This window comes from Botrytis sinoallii (assembly GCF_014898435.1).
Source record: "Botrytis sinoallii strain Bc 23 chromosome Unknown BSIN_018, whole genome shotgun sequence".
Lineage (NCBI taxonomy): Eukaryota > Fungi > Ascomycota > Leotiomycetes > Helotiales > Sclerotiniaceae > Botrytis > Botrytis sinoallii.
The window spans coordinates 504185-518073 of record NW_024066045.1 but is presented as its reverse complement, the minus strand read 5'-3'; the positions used below and the strand labels follow the sequence as shown (position 1 = coordinate 518073).

The 13889-nt window shown below is 42.9% G+C and overlaps 4 protein-coding genes across 4 annotated transcripts; 3 read left to right on the top strand and 1 right to left on the bottom strand.

Annotated features, from left to right (window-relative positions):
- Positions 1-652: 652 nt before the first annotated feature.
- EAF02_009126 (uncharacterized protein) lies at positions 653-2334 on the top strand (the record flags this gene model as incomplete). Its single annotated transcript, XM_038905174.1, has 2 exons — positions 653-1599; positions 1677-2334. The coding sequence occupies 2 exons, from the start codon at positions 653-655 to the stop codon at positions 2332-2334; spliced, it is 1605 nt and encodes a 534-aa protein (XP_038755071.1).
- Positions 2335-3875: 1541 nt separating this feature from the next.
- EAF02_009125 (uncharacterized protein) lies at positions 3876-4972 on the bottom strand (the record flags this gene model as incomplete). Its single annotated transcript, XM_038905173.1, has 2 exons — positions 3876-3991; positions 4171-4972. The coding sequence occupies 2 exons, from the start codon at positions 4970-4972 to the stop codon at positions 3876-3878; spliced, it is 918 nt and encodes a 305-aa protein (XP_038755070.1).
- A 1371-nt stretch (positions 4973-6343) lies between these two features.
- Positions 6344-8339, top strand: EAF02_009124 (uncharacterized protein; the record flags this gene model as incomplete). Its single annotated transcript, XM_038905172.1, has 2 exons — positions 6344-6995; positions 7045-8339. 2 exons carry the CDS (start codon positions 6344-6346, stop codon positions 8337-8339), a joined length of 1947 nt encoding a protein of 648 aa, XP_038755069.1.
- Positions 8340-9165: 826 nt separating this feature from the next.
- Positions 9166-10515, top strand: EAF02_009123 (uncharacterized protein; the record flags this gene model as incomplete). Its single annotated transcript, XM_038905171.1, has 2 exons — positions 9166-9294; positions 9358-10515. The coding sequence occupies 2 exons, from the start codon at positions 9166-9168 to the stop codon at positions 10513-10515; spliced, it is 1287 nt and encodes a 428-aa protein (XP_038755068.1).
- Between the last annotated feature and the right edge of the window lie 3374 nt (positions 10516-13889).

Genomic DNA, 13889 nt, shown 5'->3' with positions numbered 1-13889 from the left:
ATAGGAAGAGATTCTTCGTCTTAATTCCAGAATCCTTAAAAACTGTCGATTCTGGAGAACACATCTTCAGAGACTGAACTACGAGAAGAAGATGGTGAATGATTGGAAGAGAGATTGGAAAAACCATCACTCACTACTATCAGAGGACAAAAGTTGTGATTGCCATATATCAGTTTGTCACATAGGCTGTCAAGAACTTCATGCTTTATTTCAAACAAAAATCTTCCAAGACTTCTTATCTTGAGTCAGATGTGCTGTTGATGATACATCTGCAAACTTTGATCAGATGAAGCAATCATCTTCCAGCGAATTCCATTAGAACCTTCATGTTGGTATTCTGTTGATCAGTGCATGTCACAAGACTCTGGTTGGAAATCTAGGTACTAGGAAATCAAACTTCTATTTCAGGTTATTTGAAGTTGATATTTTACCAGTGAATTTGATTTACAAATTATAACCCTCTCGGCTAGTTCGGAAGTTCTTTATTTTTCACACAACCTTCGAAGCTTTTCTCTTTCGATTATTCATTTGTCACACAACTCTAACAGAGCTCTTTTCACTGCATCTTAATCCTCGCAGGTAAGTTTGTTCGGGTTATCAATGGTAGACAAGCACGAGCAAAAGTGGCTAACACATACTTTGACAGTTCACAATGAAACCCAAATCAAATCAAGTTGTTGACTCCATAGCCACAGCTTCGAGCAGTAATATGAAAACTAAAATTCCGACAACTACGAACTCAACTGCCAGTCCTCATCATCAAGTTAAATTAAACCTCAAAAACTACCAGGCCGCCGTCAGCACAAATGCAGGCTGCCCAACACAAGCTGTTTCCGATACAAGTCATGCCTCGTATCTTACAAAATCAATAGAAAGTACTCCTACAAATACAATCTCATCACCATCCACTGGTCATTCATACTTCGAAAAGCTCCCCCGGGAGACGCGCGACATGATCTACGAGCTCTTGCTGGTAAATCCCGTTCTTGGCAAGAGCTGCAGTGTGGCCGATCGTACTAGTTCGCCCAGAAGAACTCCACCACACGGACAAAGCCAACCACCGCTGAAGTATGAACTTGAACCCCAAGTTCTTCGGATTTGCCGTGCAATATACTTAGAAGCATCGCAAGTCCTTTACGAATCAAACACTTTCTACATTGCTTGCTGCAGATATGAGATCTCGCAAGATTGTCGTCCAAGCCGATTTGCATTTAATAGAGGCATAGAAATGACACCCATTACAAGACATTGTAACAGATTGAGTCACGGTCAACTTTTCCTATTTGACCATCCAGCAGCGGCAAAAGTTAAACGCTGGAGAGTTATTGTCAGTTCATTCATCGATCCGGATATATTGGGAGGGTGGCATGAAAGGAGGACTTGGTCGATGGAAAACTTTTGTCAAGCCATCGCTCAGTCCCCATCCATATCTCTCGAGATTGCACTAGCACCGATTGGTCTGGAGAAGTGTGGGGAAACACTTTGGTTCCGAGACGAGGTCATCTATCAAAATATGAAGGATATGCTCATACCTTTACAAATGCTACGTGGGGTCAAAAAGCTTCAATTCCGAGATGCAAGTTGGGAGAATTACCAGATGTTTACCCATACAATACTTTCTCAGGCAAGGACTGTCGATCTATCATCCCTTCCTCCAATTCAAGAAAACAACTCAGATCAATTATGATGGGAAACTCTGTGGCAGAGCTCTCTCGTGGAATGTATCTTCGACTCTTGCGTTATGCACAGGCGTTTGAGACGGTTGATACTTTCAGGTCTGAAATGCGCCACTCATCTACTGGCAGCGTAGGAAGATATCTGATGCACTATGGATTGTGTTCTGGCAGCAATCGATGGATGCACAGGCCCTACGATCCAACTACTCAGGTGTCACATCCCGTAGAAAGTGGTCTTAGGCGTGCAGAGACTCTTTCGTCCTCACAATACAATCCGAGAGCATTCAAATTAGAACGAGCCAGCATTGTACAATATCTAGAACCACAATATCAGAGGGCAAAGTTGGCATGTTTTAACATTACGGAGTTCATCAAGTTCGAAAAGAGAAAGGATAGAATGCTTTCGCCCAAACTTACTCGAGATTGGCACTCTCCCACAATTGCAGCAGAGGCTATGCTACTGCTGGAAAGATATGAACAAGGAATTCAAAGAGATTTTCCATATATCGATCAAATCAAACATCGAGCTAATCTTCGAAAGAACACTTCGTTTAATAACAATCTTCCCCGAAACGTCCTCATGAGACAGACTTCCGATGCTTTTGATGCGATGAATTGGGCCTTCTTCACAAATTCTTTCAAAAAAAATGGTAGATGATCTGGATAAACAATTTATGGAAATGAGAAGGGCGAGGAAAGAGATTTTTGAAGACGATAGAACGTTAGATGTTGGGTGTGACATTGAGTTGGATTCGAGGCTATGCATTGAAATGGTTGATTGGACAAAAGATGAACCGAGATTTGAATCAGTCTCTAACGACCCGGAGTTGAATGGCTCGGAATATGGCATGGATGAGTGAGTGGAGTGGTGGAGGTTGAGGATGATTGGGATTGGGATTGGGCGATGTTGGAGCTGGGTTTTGTTGCAAAGGCTGTGATGGGGTGGACTGGGTATGAATGGAATGGGAAATGGACCGATGGATTAAGGATAATGATATTGAAGTGGTTGATACGCAGCTTGTAAATGGATACCCAAGACGAGCATTGTGAAGGAATGCAAGTAGTTATGATGATAATGCTTCGGCATCATTCATATTTTGTACTGCTGATGTCTTCATGCCACTTGGCGATAATAAAATCTCTTCTCTCTTTTCAGCACAATGTCTACCTAGAAAGTTGTGATATATTGCTATCATGATTGTGTTAATGAATTTATCGCAGTGGCATTCTTATTACCAGATAAATTTCTCATTCTCAGATGGGTATAGTTGTAGTGGACATATTAGTCCCTCACAAACATCAAGCATCGGATCAAAACTTCTCACTGATTTTCCTACAGTACTTCACAATGGAGAAATACTCGAATGAAAATTTGTCCCCCACAATCGTGTCTTCGAGCGGTAGCCCGCTCAACAAAAATTCAGGTGTTCATCAACGAAGATGAAAGCGCGATTATTTCAAAACAGGAAGAATCATATATTCTCCCAGCAAATATACAAAGATAACCCCGTAGATTATACGTAATGCAAAATTACGATTAATATACTTACTATCCCTACCCACAGTAGTAACACAGCTAGAATCAACAAACTTAAGAACCTCTACGCAAAGATTAAATCGCGTTTAATTAGTTAATTATCTAGGTAGATAGAAGGAATAGCAGACTAGTGAACCTCACGATCAGTAACCGAAGAACCACAACCCACAAATACAAATCGCAGGAAGACCCTTCGTCAACGTCAACGTATTCAATGTAAAGATTAAGGATCCTAGAATAGCATAAAGAATGTAGATCTAGATCTAAGATCGACCCAAGACCGGGTATATATCTGCCATCGATCGAATAAAGGAATGCAGGAAAGGGGAGCAAGTAACGAGTTCTTCGAAGCTTGTTAAGAATGGTGCATGTAGAGTTAAGGATGTGGCGTATGAGATGACGTGGGAATGTTGGGTGTATTTGACTTATGTAACTTATAAGTCTTGCCAGGTTGAAGTTTACGATTGTAGATTGGGGACGAGAGGAACTTTGAGAACGGAGCTTGTTAAGAATGGATCGATGAATAGAGGTGATGATAGTATCGTGTATTTAAACCTGTATTTGATTGCTAGCTAGATCACATCAATAGGTAAATATTATTGATCCAACAATTGCAAATCAGATGGAAGTGCGAGAACTAAAATATATCACCTTGCCAGAATTTAAACATCTGGAAATGATTTTCCCTTGCTATCTTGACCATTGGCCCCATCATCATCCGAGCTACCAGAAGCACTCGAACGATCATCATCCGAAATTCCTGACGCACTAGAACCATCTAATATTCCACCCAAGTATTTCCAAATCCATTGACTAACTCAGATATATCCGGGACTCTACAATGTTGTCTATAACATTGAAGTTGATACTGCACTGGGAGTGAAGCACAGAATAATTTAAAACATTCTTTTTGGAAGCATTCTTCTTGATTTTCTGGAGATATGGTTGTGCATGCACCCTCTAGAGTTTGAAGTACAGGAAGTTCGGCGCCAAGAGAGTTATTGTTATCGCAATGTGCTTTATAGCATTGTAGTTGATAGTCCAGTGGTAAAGTACCGCACGAATAACCGATAGGACCCGACATTAAACAATTATTACGGTAACATTCGAGCTGGTTTTCGGGGGCTACGTTGATACAGCCTCTATCTAACCCAGGACTCTGCTGAGCAGGATTAGGTGTTTGTTGAGCAGGGCTGGGAGTTTCTGGAACGGAATTCGGCGTTTGTAGAGCCGGTTCTGATGCAAGAGGAGTGTAAACTTCATGGCAGCGCTTCTTGTAACAATCAATTTGATATTGTGGAGGCAATGAGGCGCATGAGAATCCTGGAGGTCCAGGCATAGGGCAATTGTGGTAAAAGCATTCTAACTCATATTCTGGCGCTACTCCATCACAATCGTTTCCTGCACTGGCACCCACGGGAGATTGAAGTGCTATCTCAACGGTGGTTGTCGTTTCAGGCTTTGGATCGCATTTTGATTTGTAACATGCTAGCTGATAATCTGGTGGGTAAGAAGCACATGATGATCCAGGAGGACCAGCAGGTTCGCGACAATTTTCCTTATAGCACTGTAGTTGATATTGAGGTGCCACCCCATGACATCCACCAATGAGAGGCGGCGAAGTTTGTTGAGTAACAGGTTGACTAGTTGTGACTCGAGTAGCTAGCTCGGGATATTTGACTTGTAGCATGAGAGCTGATTTGCAGGAGGATAAGAGGCACAAGAGGACCCGAGTGGTCCATTTGTTGGTTGAGGGCATTGATCTTTGTAACATTGTAATTGATATTCCGGAGCAACTCCAGCGCATCCTCCGACTAGAAGAGCATTGGCTGCTACAGAAAGTAGTCACTGCCGCGGTAATGGAAGTCTGCGCTTGAAAAGCCAAAGCCATCGAGGCTTGAATGATATCAGATGCCTTCATCTTGAGTGGAAATGAATTCAATAAATCTTGATGATAGGTTGTGTGAAAAGAAAATTGTTAAATATATGAAGAGGAGATCATATAAACTATAAATTTGCGAAAAATAAGGAGCTCTCCAAGAATTACGTTGACCAGAATTCAAGAATGACATTCGACTTTGAACGCCAAGGAATGTAATTTTTGAAACATATCTCTTCAAAACACAACGGCCACATATTTTCACTTGACAATGAGTTACCGAAATCGCGCGCAGGGGATTTCCGGTCTAATTCAGGTAGGGAGAGTTAAAAGGGAGAGGTTACGTGAATGTCCAGAATCAAACTCATGCTCAATGTTTTAGAAAAGAACGAGGGATCTATCTGGTTTAGGAATTCGGAAAGCTGTGAGCAATGCAGAAGTGATTGTGGGCTTTACAACGAACTACTTGAGTCCTCCAACAATTGTACTTGAATGAATCTCAGATAGCAATGCGAGGAAGTACTCACTTCCATGGTAGGGTAACGGTGCAACAGGTTATGTGATGATTCTCAACCACGATTTGTTGAGGAATGTTCCATCTTGTCATTTTCATTGTGAGTTCACAAATCTTCGTAGACTGAACCCCAAAAGACCCACGACATTTAGATTGGGCTACACCCATAAAATGATATTGTAGATCTGCCATTTTGGTCAGAGCGAATAATACTGGTGCCTGTATGATTTCTGCCATATTAATGCAGCGGGCTTTTGATCAGGATCGACTTCTCAGTCTTCAGATGTATCGAACCCGATTGACAATCACACAAAATTCACGCACGACACTCTCTATTTCTCCTCGAAACGTTATCACCGTGATATCTTTGGTGCATACGAGAAGAACCTCGATAATGGCGATGGTTTGAGTCGTATCGAGGTTGAGAGTGGCACGTGAGTGAGAAGAGATGGCATGGGCTGTGATTGAATGCTGCTGACTAATGCTCACAATCCGCAAGGATAGCCCATGCGTCACTGGGATTAGAAAAAAGTCGGGCCCCACCAACGTTACAATTAAACCTTTGAATATTCGAAGCTTCTAAAATATTTGTCGCAATCATAAAATTTTGGTATCATATGGTTGCTCTTTAGATCTACATCATTTATCCTCATAATTCCTCATAGATATATCAAATCTAATGCGTTGACAACGATACTCTTATACTCTCTTCATTCAGATCAATAAAACGACAAAATATGCCACCAAAAGCAGAGAGGGGAGCTGCCTCGCGGGGTAGACCTCGAGGTAGAGGACGAGGAAGAGGAAGAGGAATCGCAATTGAAGAGATTGAGACCCCAGAACTTAGAGGTGTTCTTGATGAATCTTCTCAACCTAGTCAATCTCCTGCGCCAATTGCGCCGATTGCGCCGATGGCACCAATGACACAATCGACTGCCACCATCGTTCCAAAAATCGAACCCAGTGACGATGCATTCGATCCAAATACCTCACCTGCAATAACACCTGCCGAAACACCTGCTGGTACCCCTGCGCCAACAGCTGCGACTACCTCTGCGAGACTTCCATCAAGAACAGAAAGTGCGAGTGCAAGAGGACGCGGCGGGGCAAGTACAAGGGCGCGAGGTGAAGTTACTACTGGAAGAGCCAGGTTTAAGCCCAAAAATATCAGAAGAGATCAAGCAGATAGAGATAGATTAGAACAAGAGGAGAGGGATAGAATCGCGGCAAATCAGGCACAAGCAGAAAAGGAAGCTCGCAGGTCCCAGAGAGGAAGAGGTCACATTGGAAGAGGTAGAGGAGATGCGATGGGACAAAACCGTGGCGCAGGAAGGGGAGCTCCAATTTCAAGTGCTACTGGTATTTTTAGTGTTGCGCCGGCAGCAATGGGTAAGTCAATCGCTAATTGCTTGCCAACTCTACTAATTTCTATTTACAGACAGAAAGGGTGGCATGGATGGCTTTGCAATTGCAAATACAAGAGGCGGTGGTGGCGGCGGCGGTGGTGCCGGATTCGGAGGAGGAGGAGGAGGTGGTGGCGGCGGTGGTGGAGGAAGTGGTGGTTATGGAGGTTCTGGATCAGGAAATGGAGGGGGAGTAAATGTGCTGTCAGCCGAAAACATGGCCACTTTCAATCCAGAATATCCCGACGACGACGGACAAGCGAGGAAAGTCAATATCGAAATGATTAATCTGGTTGACGATGATGATGAAATGGTGGGCTCTGGCAGAGGCGGGAATGGTGGTTTTAAATCACGATCTCTCGCACCGATCCGGATCAAGCGTGAAGAACATAAGGAACGTTCCAATATGATGGTTAGTGATCCAGAACTTGCAGAGATAGCCAAGAAGCAAGCCGATGAAGTGGAGGATATTCATTCTGGCGAAGATGTCGAGATGACGATAGATGGGACAACAGCAACGGATGAGCTAAGAACGAAAGGAGAACCTGGGCTTGAATCTCCAACTATGTCGAAATTTCCAGAGTTTAAAGCACCATCTTCCCCTGAAAATAAAAAGCATCCTAAGAGGGAGCCTATTTCACCACAACAATCCAAGGTACGACCTAGCAGAAAGAAGGATAAAATGCCAGTCATACAAACGGAAGAGGATAAGTTCGAGTATGAACGTTATCTTGAGGATGTTGACATCCTTGCTGAGGAACTTCGTCTGTTGAGAGGAACAGTGGATACAACAACTAAGGATAAAGGAAAAGGAAAGGCTGTCGATGTTGATGGAGATGTTGGAATGGATGGAGAGCAGGAACAAGATGAAGCTCAACCAGAAGCCAATCATGCAGACGGTCGAATCTATCTATTTCAATTCCCACCTGTTCTACCCCGACTATTTAATCCTCAAGTCGAAAACTCGGATGATGTTGTCGTCACTCAATCTTCGGAACAAATTGATCTTACCGATGATAAAGAGAAAGGAATCAAAAAGGAATCGGAAGAAGTTATCATCAAGACTGAACCCAATCTTGCCCAAAAGAATGAAGCATTGGTTAGTGAACAAGGATACATCGGAAAATTGGTGGTAAGGAAGAGCGGCAAGGTAGAACTGGATTGGGGTGGAACAAGTATGGCAGTAGGCCGCGGTGTACCAGCTGCTTTTTTGAGTCAAATCGTTCTTGCTGAAGATCCTAAGGGCGAGGCACCAGAAGGTGTCGCTACTGGATTAGGAAAAGTGATGGGCAAATTCATCGTCACTCCCGATTGGGAGAAGATTTTCTGATAGAATAGACTCGGGAGAGGCGGGGAGGAAGAAGAAGGCTAGAAGCGAAAGTAAAGGATACTAAGTAAGATGTTGAGGGACGATGATCTGGAAATTACTTGCATAGCAATGGCGTTGGGGCTTTCTAGAAGGGTGTAATTGGACATTCATCTTTCACGATGATTCTAGGTTTATACCAATGAATAATGACATATTACATATATCGGCACTCTCTTACGGAACCAGGACCATCCATTGTGTGCTTTCTTACCCATTCCATTTTTGTTAGGGGTCCCACGATCCCCAGGTTTTGGTATTTAAAGAAAGTTTCTACTCGGGCCTCATTTCCTCGACCGAATGACCGAAGGCCGAAACCTTTCTATGCAAGATTTCCTATCTGCGTGAAATTTTTGCCGCGAACAGATTCCGAGACAGTATCTGGATCCAGGCAGTGGGATGAATTGGCCTAAATTGTGGGGATGAGGGGATTTCACCCCGCCAGCCCGCCATTTCGAGCGCGTCCACATCTCGTCCACTAGGCCACGCCATATACTCTCGTCAACCACATCGTCGTAGGTGCTATTTATTTTGTTTAGTTATGTCTCTATGTATATATATATTGTTATCTGATTTCTTGTTCTTTTTGATTTGATACCATTGCCTTTCCTGCTTTTGAACGTTCCCATCCTATATCACAAGAAGCATATTCTCTCAGAACTCGTCGCTGAATCTCCAATCATACTGCGGGGTAGACGTAATACGAGCAGAAGCACAACATTTTACCTCGTGGCATATAAAAATTCCGAAGCATTCGATGCCAGGTAGAACAGATTCTACAGAGAATAAGATGCCCCTTCGTGTTTTGGTGGTTGGAGCCGGATTGGCCGGTCTAGCAGCGGCACTTTCCACAAAACTCGCGAATCCATCGCATGAAGTAACAATTTTGGAAACTGTATCAGAATTAGCTGAAGTCGGGGTAAGAGAAACATTCCAATACCATTATTTTCCATCTATGCAGCCAGACTGATCAATTTCATAGGCAGGGTTACAAATAACACCCAATGCATCTCGACTCTTCAAGAAATGGGGAATCTACGATGATCTCGCTCCCAAAGCCACATTCCCAAAAACTCTCTCGGTATGGCGATTTGATGGAACAAAACGTTTAGCATATTCGCCAGATTTTCAAGAAAAGATAAATGAGAGATATGGAGCTCCTTTTTGGGGAATGCATCGAGTGGATCTACAACGTGCTCTGTGCGCTAAATGTGATGAGCTAGGCGTCACCATTCGTCTATCATCCAGAGTCAAGAGTGTCGATTTTGAAAATACAATTATTACATTAGAAGGGGGGAAAACGGTGGAAGGAGATGTTATACTCTGTACAGATGGCATTTACTCGGCTACGCGATCACAATTTCTAGGCCACGAATGTCCGCCAAATCCAACTGGAGATCTCGCATATAGAATTGTGATTGATAAATCTACATTAAACGGACCGGATGCCGAGAAGCTTACTGCGTTTATTGATTCCCACTCGGTCAATTTCTGGGCTGGCTCGGGTACTCATGTAGTCTCATATACTATGCGTGGAGGCGATCTATTCAATATCGTTCTTCTCTGCCCCGACAATCTCCCACCCGGACTCTCGCGCACAGCAGGAGACTTGGAGGAGATGAAAGGACTTTTCGAGGGCTGGGATCCAATTCTTAGAGCATTTTTGGAACAGGTCAAAGAAGTCGCGAAATGGAGATTGATGCATCTGGAAACATTGGAACGATGGACGAGCGAAAAGGGAAATTTCTGGATGGCGGGTGATGCTTGTCATCCCATGCTTCCATATTTAGCACAAGGTGCGAATTCGAGTTTGGAAGATGGTGCAGTGATGGGATATTTACTGGGGAAGGTAAATGTAGAGACGAAAGATGAACAGTTGAAGAAAGCAGCGAGGATATATGAGGAATTGAGGAAAGGGAGGGGAGAAGGTATTGCAAGGGAAACGTGGGGGCAGAGAGAAAGTTTCCATATGGTGGAGGGTGAGGAACAGGTTAGGAGAGATGCGATTTTGATGGCGGGACCAACTGAGGCGGGTGGGTTTCCGAGTAGATGGCAAGATTTTGGTGGTGCTCAGAAGTGGTTGTATGGATATGATGCTTATGTAGAGGCGGAGAAGGGGTATGAGAAGGCGCCATTCTAGGTGTGAGGGTTATGAATTGCATTTGAATGTTAAATAGCGAATTTATAGGAAAAGATTTTTTGTATTATCCGCTCCTTGTGATTATTGGTATCAGGTTTTTGGGGGGGTGGGGGGTTTCAAAAGAGCTCATGTCATCCGAAGAATCCAAAGTAAAGTTAAGCAATCTCACATTCCAATTATCACAATCACAAGGATACCCCTATCATCCATTCTCAGGCTCATACAAACAAGTAAACCATCACATATCCCAAACCTAAGTATTGCAAAACACCAAAACGATCGCAGTATATCACACACACATCATATAAAACTGGCAAGTCAACCACACACAAAAGTGTGTATCTATAAAAATATAGGTAGCACACTTGTTCTCCATCCTAAATTCCTCCCATATAGAACTCTCTGTTTTGCTTTGCTCTACTCTACTCCCTGTATTCTCTATTCACCCACCCATCTTAATCATAATACCCATTCCCGAATTTCCTCGTTCTTCTCAATTCCTTTTACTTCTACATCATCACATTATCACATCATCACATTATCACATCATCACATTATCACATCATCACATTATCACATCATCACATTATCACATCATCACATCATCACATCTCCAACTCAATACTCAATACTCACAAGAAAGGATTTCTTCACTCCCGCTTTCCTATAATAGAGTAGATGAGTTTTCGGGACAGATTGAGTTTTGGTATTGAGGGATATAGGTATGGCGAGAAATTGGGCTGCTTGCTTCAAGAAGAATTTCGCTTGCGTCTGCGTCTGAGTTTGTGTTTGTTTTCTGGGCTATTATGGGTTCTATTCTATTCAAGTCTCAATCCAGGTACATTGTAAGTATATGTTTATTTATTTGTTGTGAGGAAGCATAAGCATGATAGATAGATGCTTATCAATAGGATGTGATGGAACGGAAATGTAGCAGATATGTAGATGAGCTGAAGGAAACTCCTTAAGGAACAGTTGATTCTCCTTGTTGAACCTGGAATAATCGGTTCATTACAGACCGGGAAATCGAGCTCGAGTGAGTCTTTGTATATAACTCAATATAATCCATGAATACTAGACATTCCCCGCGTGGAATCCAGAATCATCGGTCCATTACAGACCGGGAAATCGAACCGGGGTTTGCGCATATTTATATTGGGGTTCTGTGATAGATGTTGATGTTGGGAGTATGATAGGATCTTTATTTTTCGCCCGCCAATGCTTTTCCCGTGTGGAATTGGATTGCGATTCCTAGGTTCCGGGAGGACATAGTTGATGCGAGTTTAGAAAGAGAGGCGATGAATCGTGGGATGGGAATGGTTGATGTGTAGCGAGAAGAGAAACACTCGAACGTGTGCCGCTGAGACACGCACGTATGGATATGGACGTAGTACACGATGCTGGTGGTTAGATCTATGATCTTTGGAGAGTTTTCTTATATTTGGATGTGATCGATGCTAATCGATTCTCTCCCTGGGATTCAAGCTTCTTTTGAGGAATCCCGATGATACCTCGACGGTATTTTTTGCTCGCTTTTATGAAGGCGAATTCAAGCTCGATGTTTTTCCCGTATGGGCTATCTACTGTCGTGTGTAAACATAGCCCTTGTCAGACTGGTTACCAGGACTATGTCCTGGATCGCTATTCTCGATGGAAATATGCACTTGTCTTCACACTTATGTTCAGACTGACTAATAGAGTTCTAGTTTTTCTTGCAGCTTCGCGTGATGGTATGTTTTTGATTATCATCTCAATACCACCTTGTAGGCAAAACCTTCCTATGTTTTTTGCTTCCCACAACACAAGAATGCCTAGAGCCTTCTCCACCCAAACGAAAATTTTCCAGTATTCTTTCCCGTACTCTCAATAGACATGTCGTCAGCCATTCCGACGTTTCTCGGCAATAATAGGCTCGAGTTTCATCAGATTATTGCTTCGGCTTGATAGACGCCAGAAGATTGAGCTGCAGAATGTTGGAATACTTGGAGAGGTTGGATTACTCCTAAAGCTGGTAGTACTCCTAGAGCTGGTAGCACCCTTAGAACTGGTAGTACTTTTAAAGCTGGTAGCACTCTTAGAGTTCGAGACACTTCTGGTTGATATAGCCCAGATAGCGTTCAAACAATCGGAGAGTTTATGTTTTACTTGTACTGAATGACAAGAATGTAGTCAAGCTGTGGAGTGTAAATTTCGAGGAACGTATACAGTCTTTGTGATCTTTCTAGAGACGGGGCAGATGTTTGCCTTTGGTGCCGAGAAGACAGCAGGGTTCGTAAATCAGAATGTGAAGTTTGTGGTGATCTGTTTGGCTGATTAGAACTTGAATATAGCATAACATGAAGAGTGGAACTTACGCTTAGAATAGCAATTATAATTGCGTTTGGAATCATGTTATATGGCCCGAGAAGGCTATTGCACAATGAGGTACTAGTGTGAGTTTCCAGTGGATTGAGCCTGGGTAGGTAAGATTTGGCGATGAGGGAGATAAGACGTGAACAGAAGAGATGTCCAGATGGCAAGAAAGTAACTGACCATTATAAGTATATGGTAAAGATGCGAGAGAAAGACAGGAAAGACTACTCACTTTTTGCATTAGGCCACCTTTCTGAAACAAGGTTCCCAGGAAACTGTTAAAGCCAAGCGTTGTCGAAAGAGAACACAAACTCTTACACTACCACTTGTCATCGATTGGGAAGCTTCTAGAGGTATAAGATGCACCTCTTGGGTAGAAAGGTCTGGCAGATGAACAAACTAGTTGGGCTAGTGGAGCGAACAATTAGCAGCTGCACAGTAGAAAGTGATTGCAAAGGCTTACCTCTTTGATGGATTGGATACTGTTGCCAAAGAAAAGAAAATGATCTGGCTCCGAAAGCACACAACAGCTTATCACACACAGCGAATAGAGGAAGAGTTGTGGGGGGGATCCATCTTATAGCAATAGAACCCCGTGAGGAAGGAAGCAAAATTAAAGGTATAGAACTGTGTGTGGCGAGAACACTGTAATGAATATAGCCTTACCAGCAGACATTCTGAAGAATATTTGAGTGATATCTTGAAAAGGAATGTAACAATGAAGAGGGCCAACACGGCAAATTAATGATAAAAAGTGAAGAGATGCGTATTCTGAATGATGAAAAAACGCTCGTCCTTATATCTGAAGATTGAATTCCGTACATTACCAGTGACCTCTGTCCCTCAACATGCCATATACATTGATACAACAAATAAAGGGGATCATTACTTATAAACGGCTAGAATAGCATGTGGTAAGACAACTAAAAGTATGTGTCCCGGTGATAAATTGTGGGAATTGTTGTCTTCTCCATAAAAAATTCAGAAAAAATGTCTCCGATCCCACCGGACAACCGAATCAA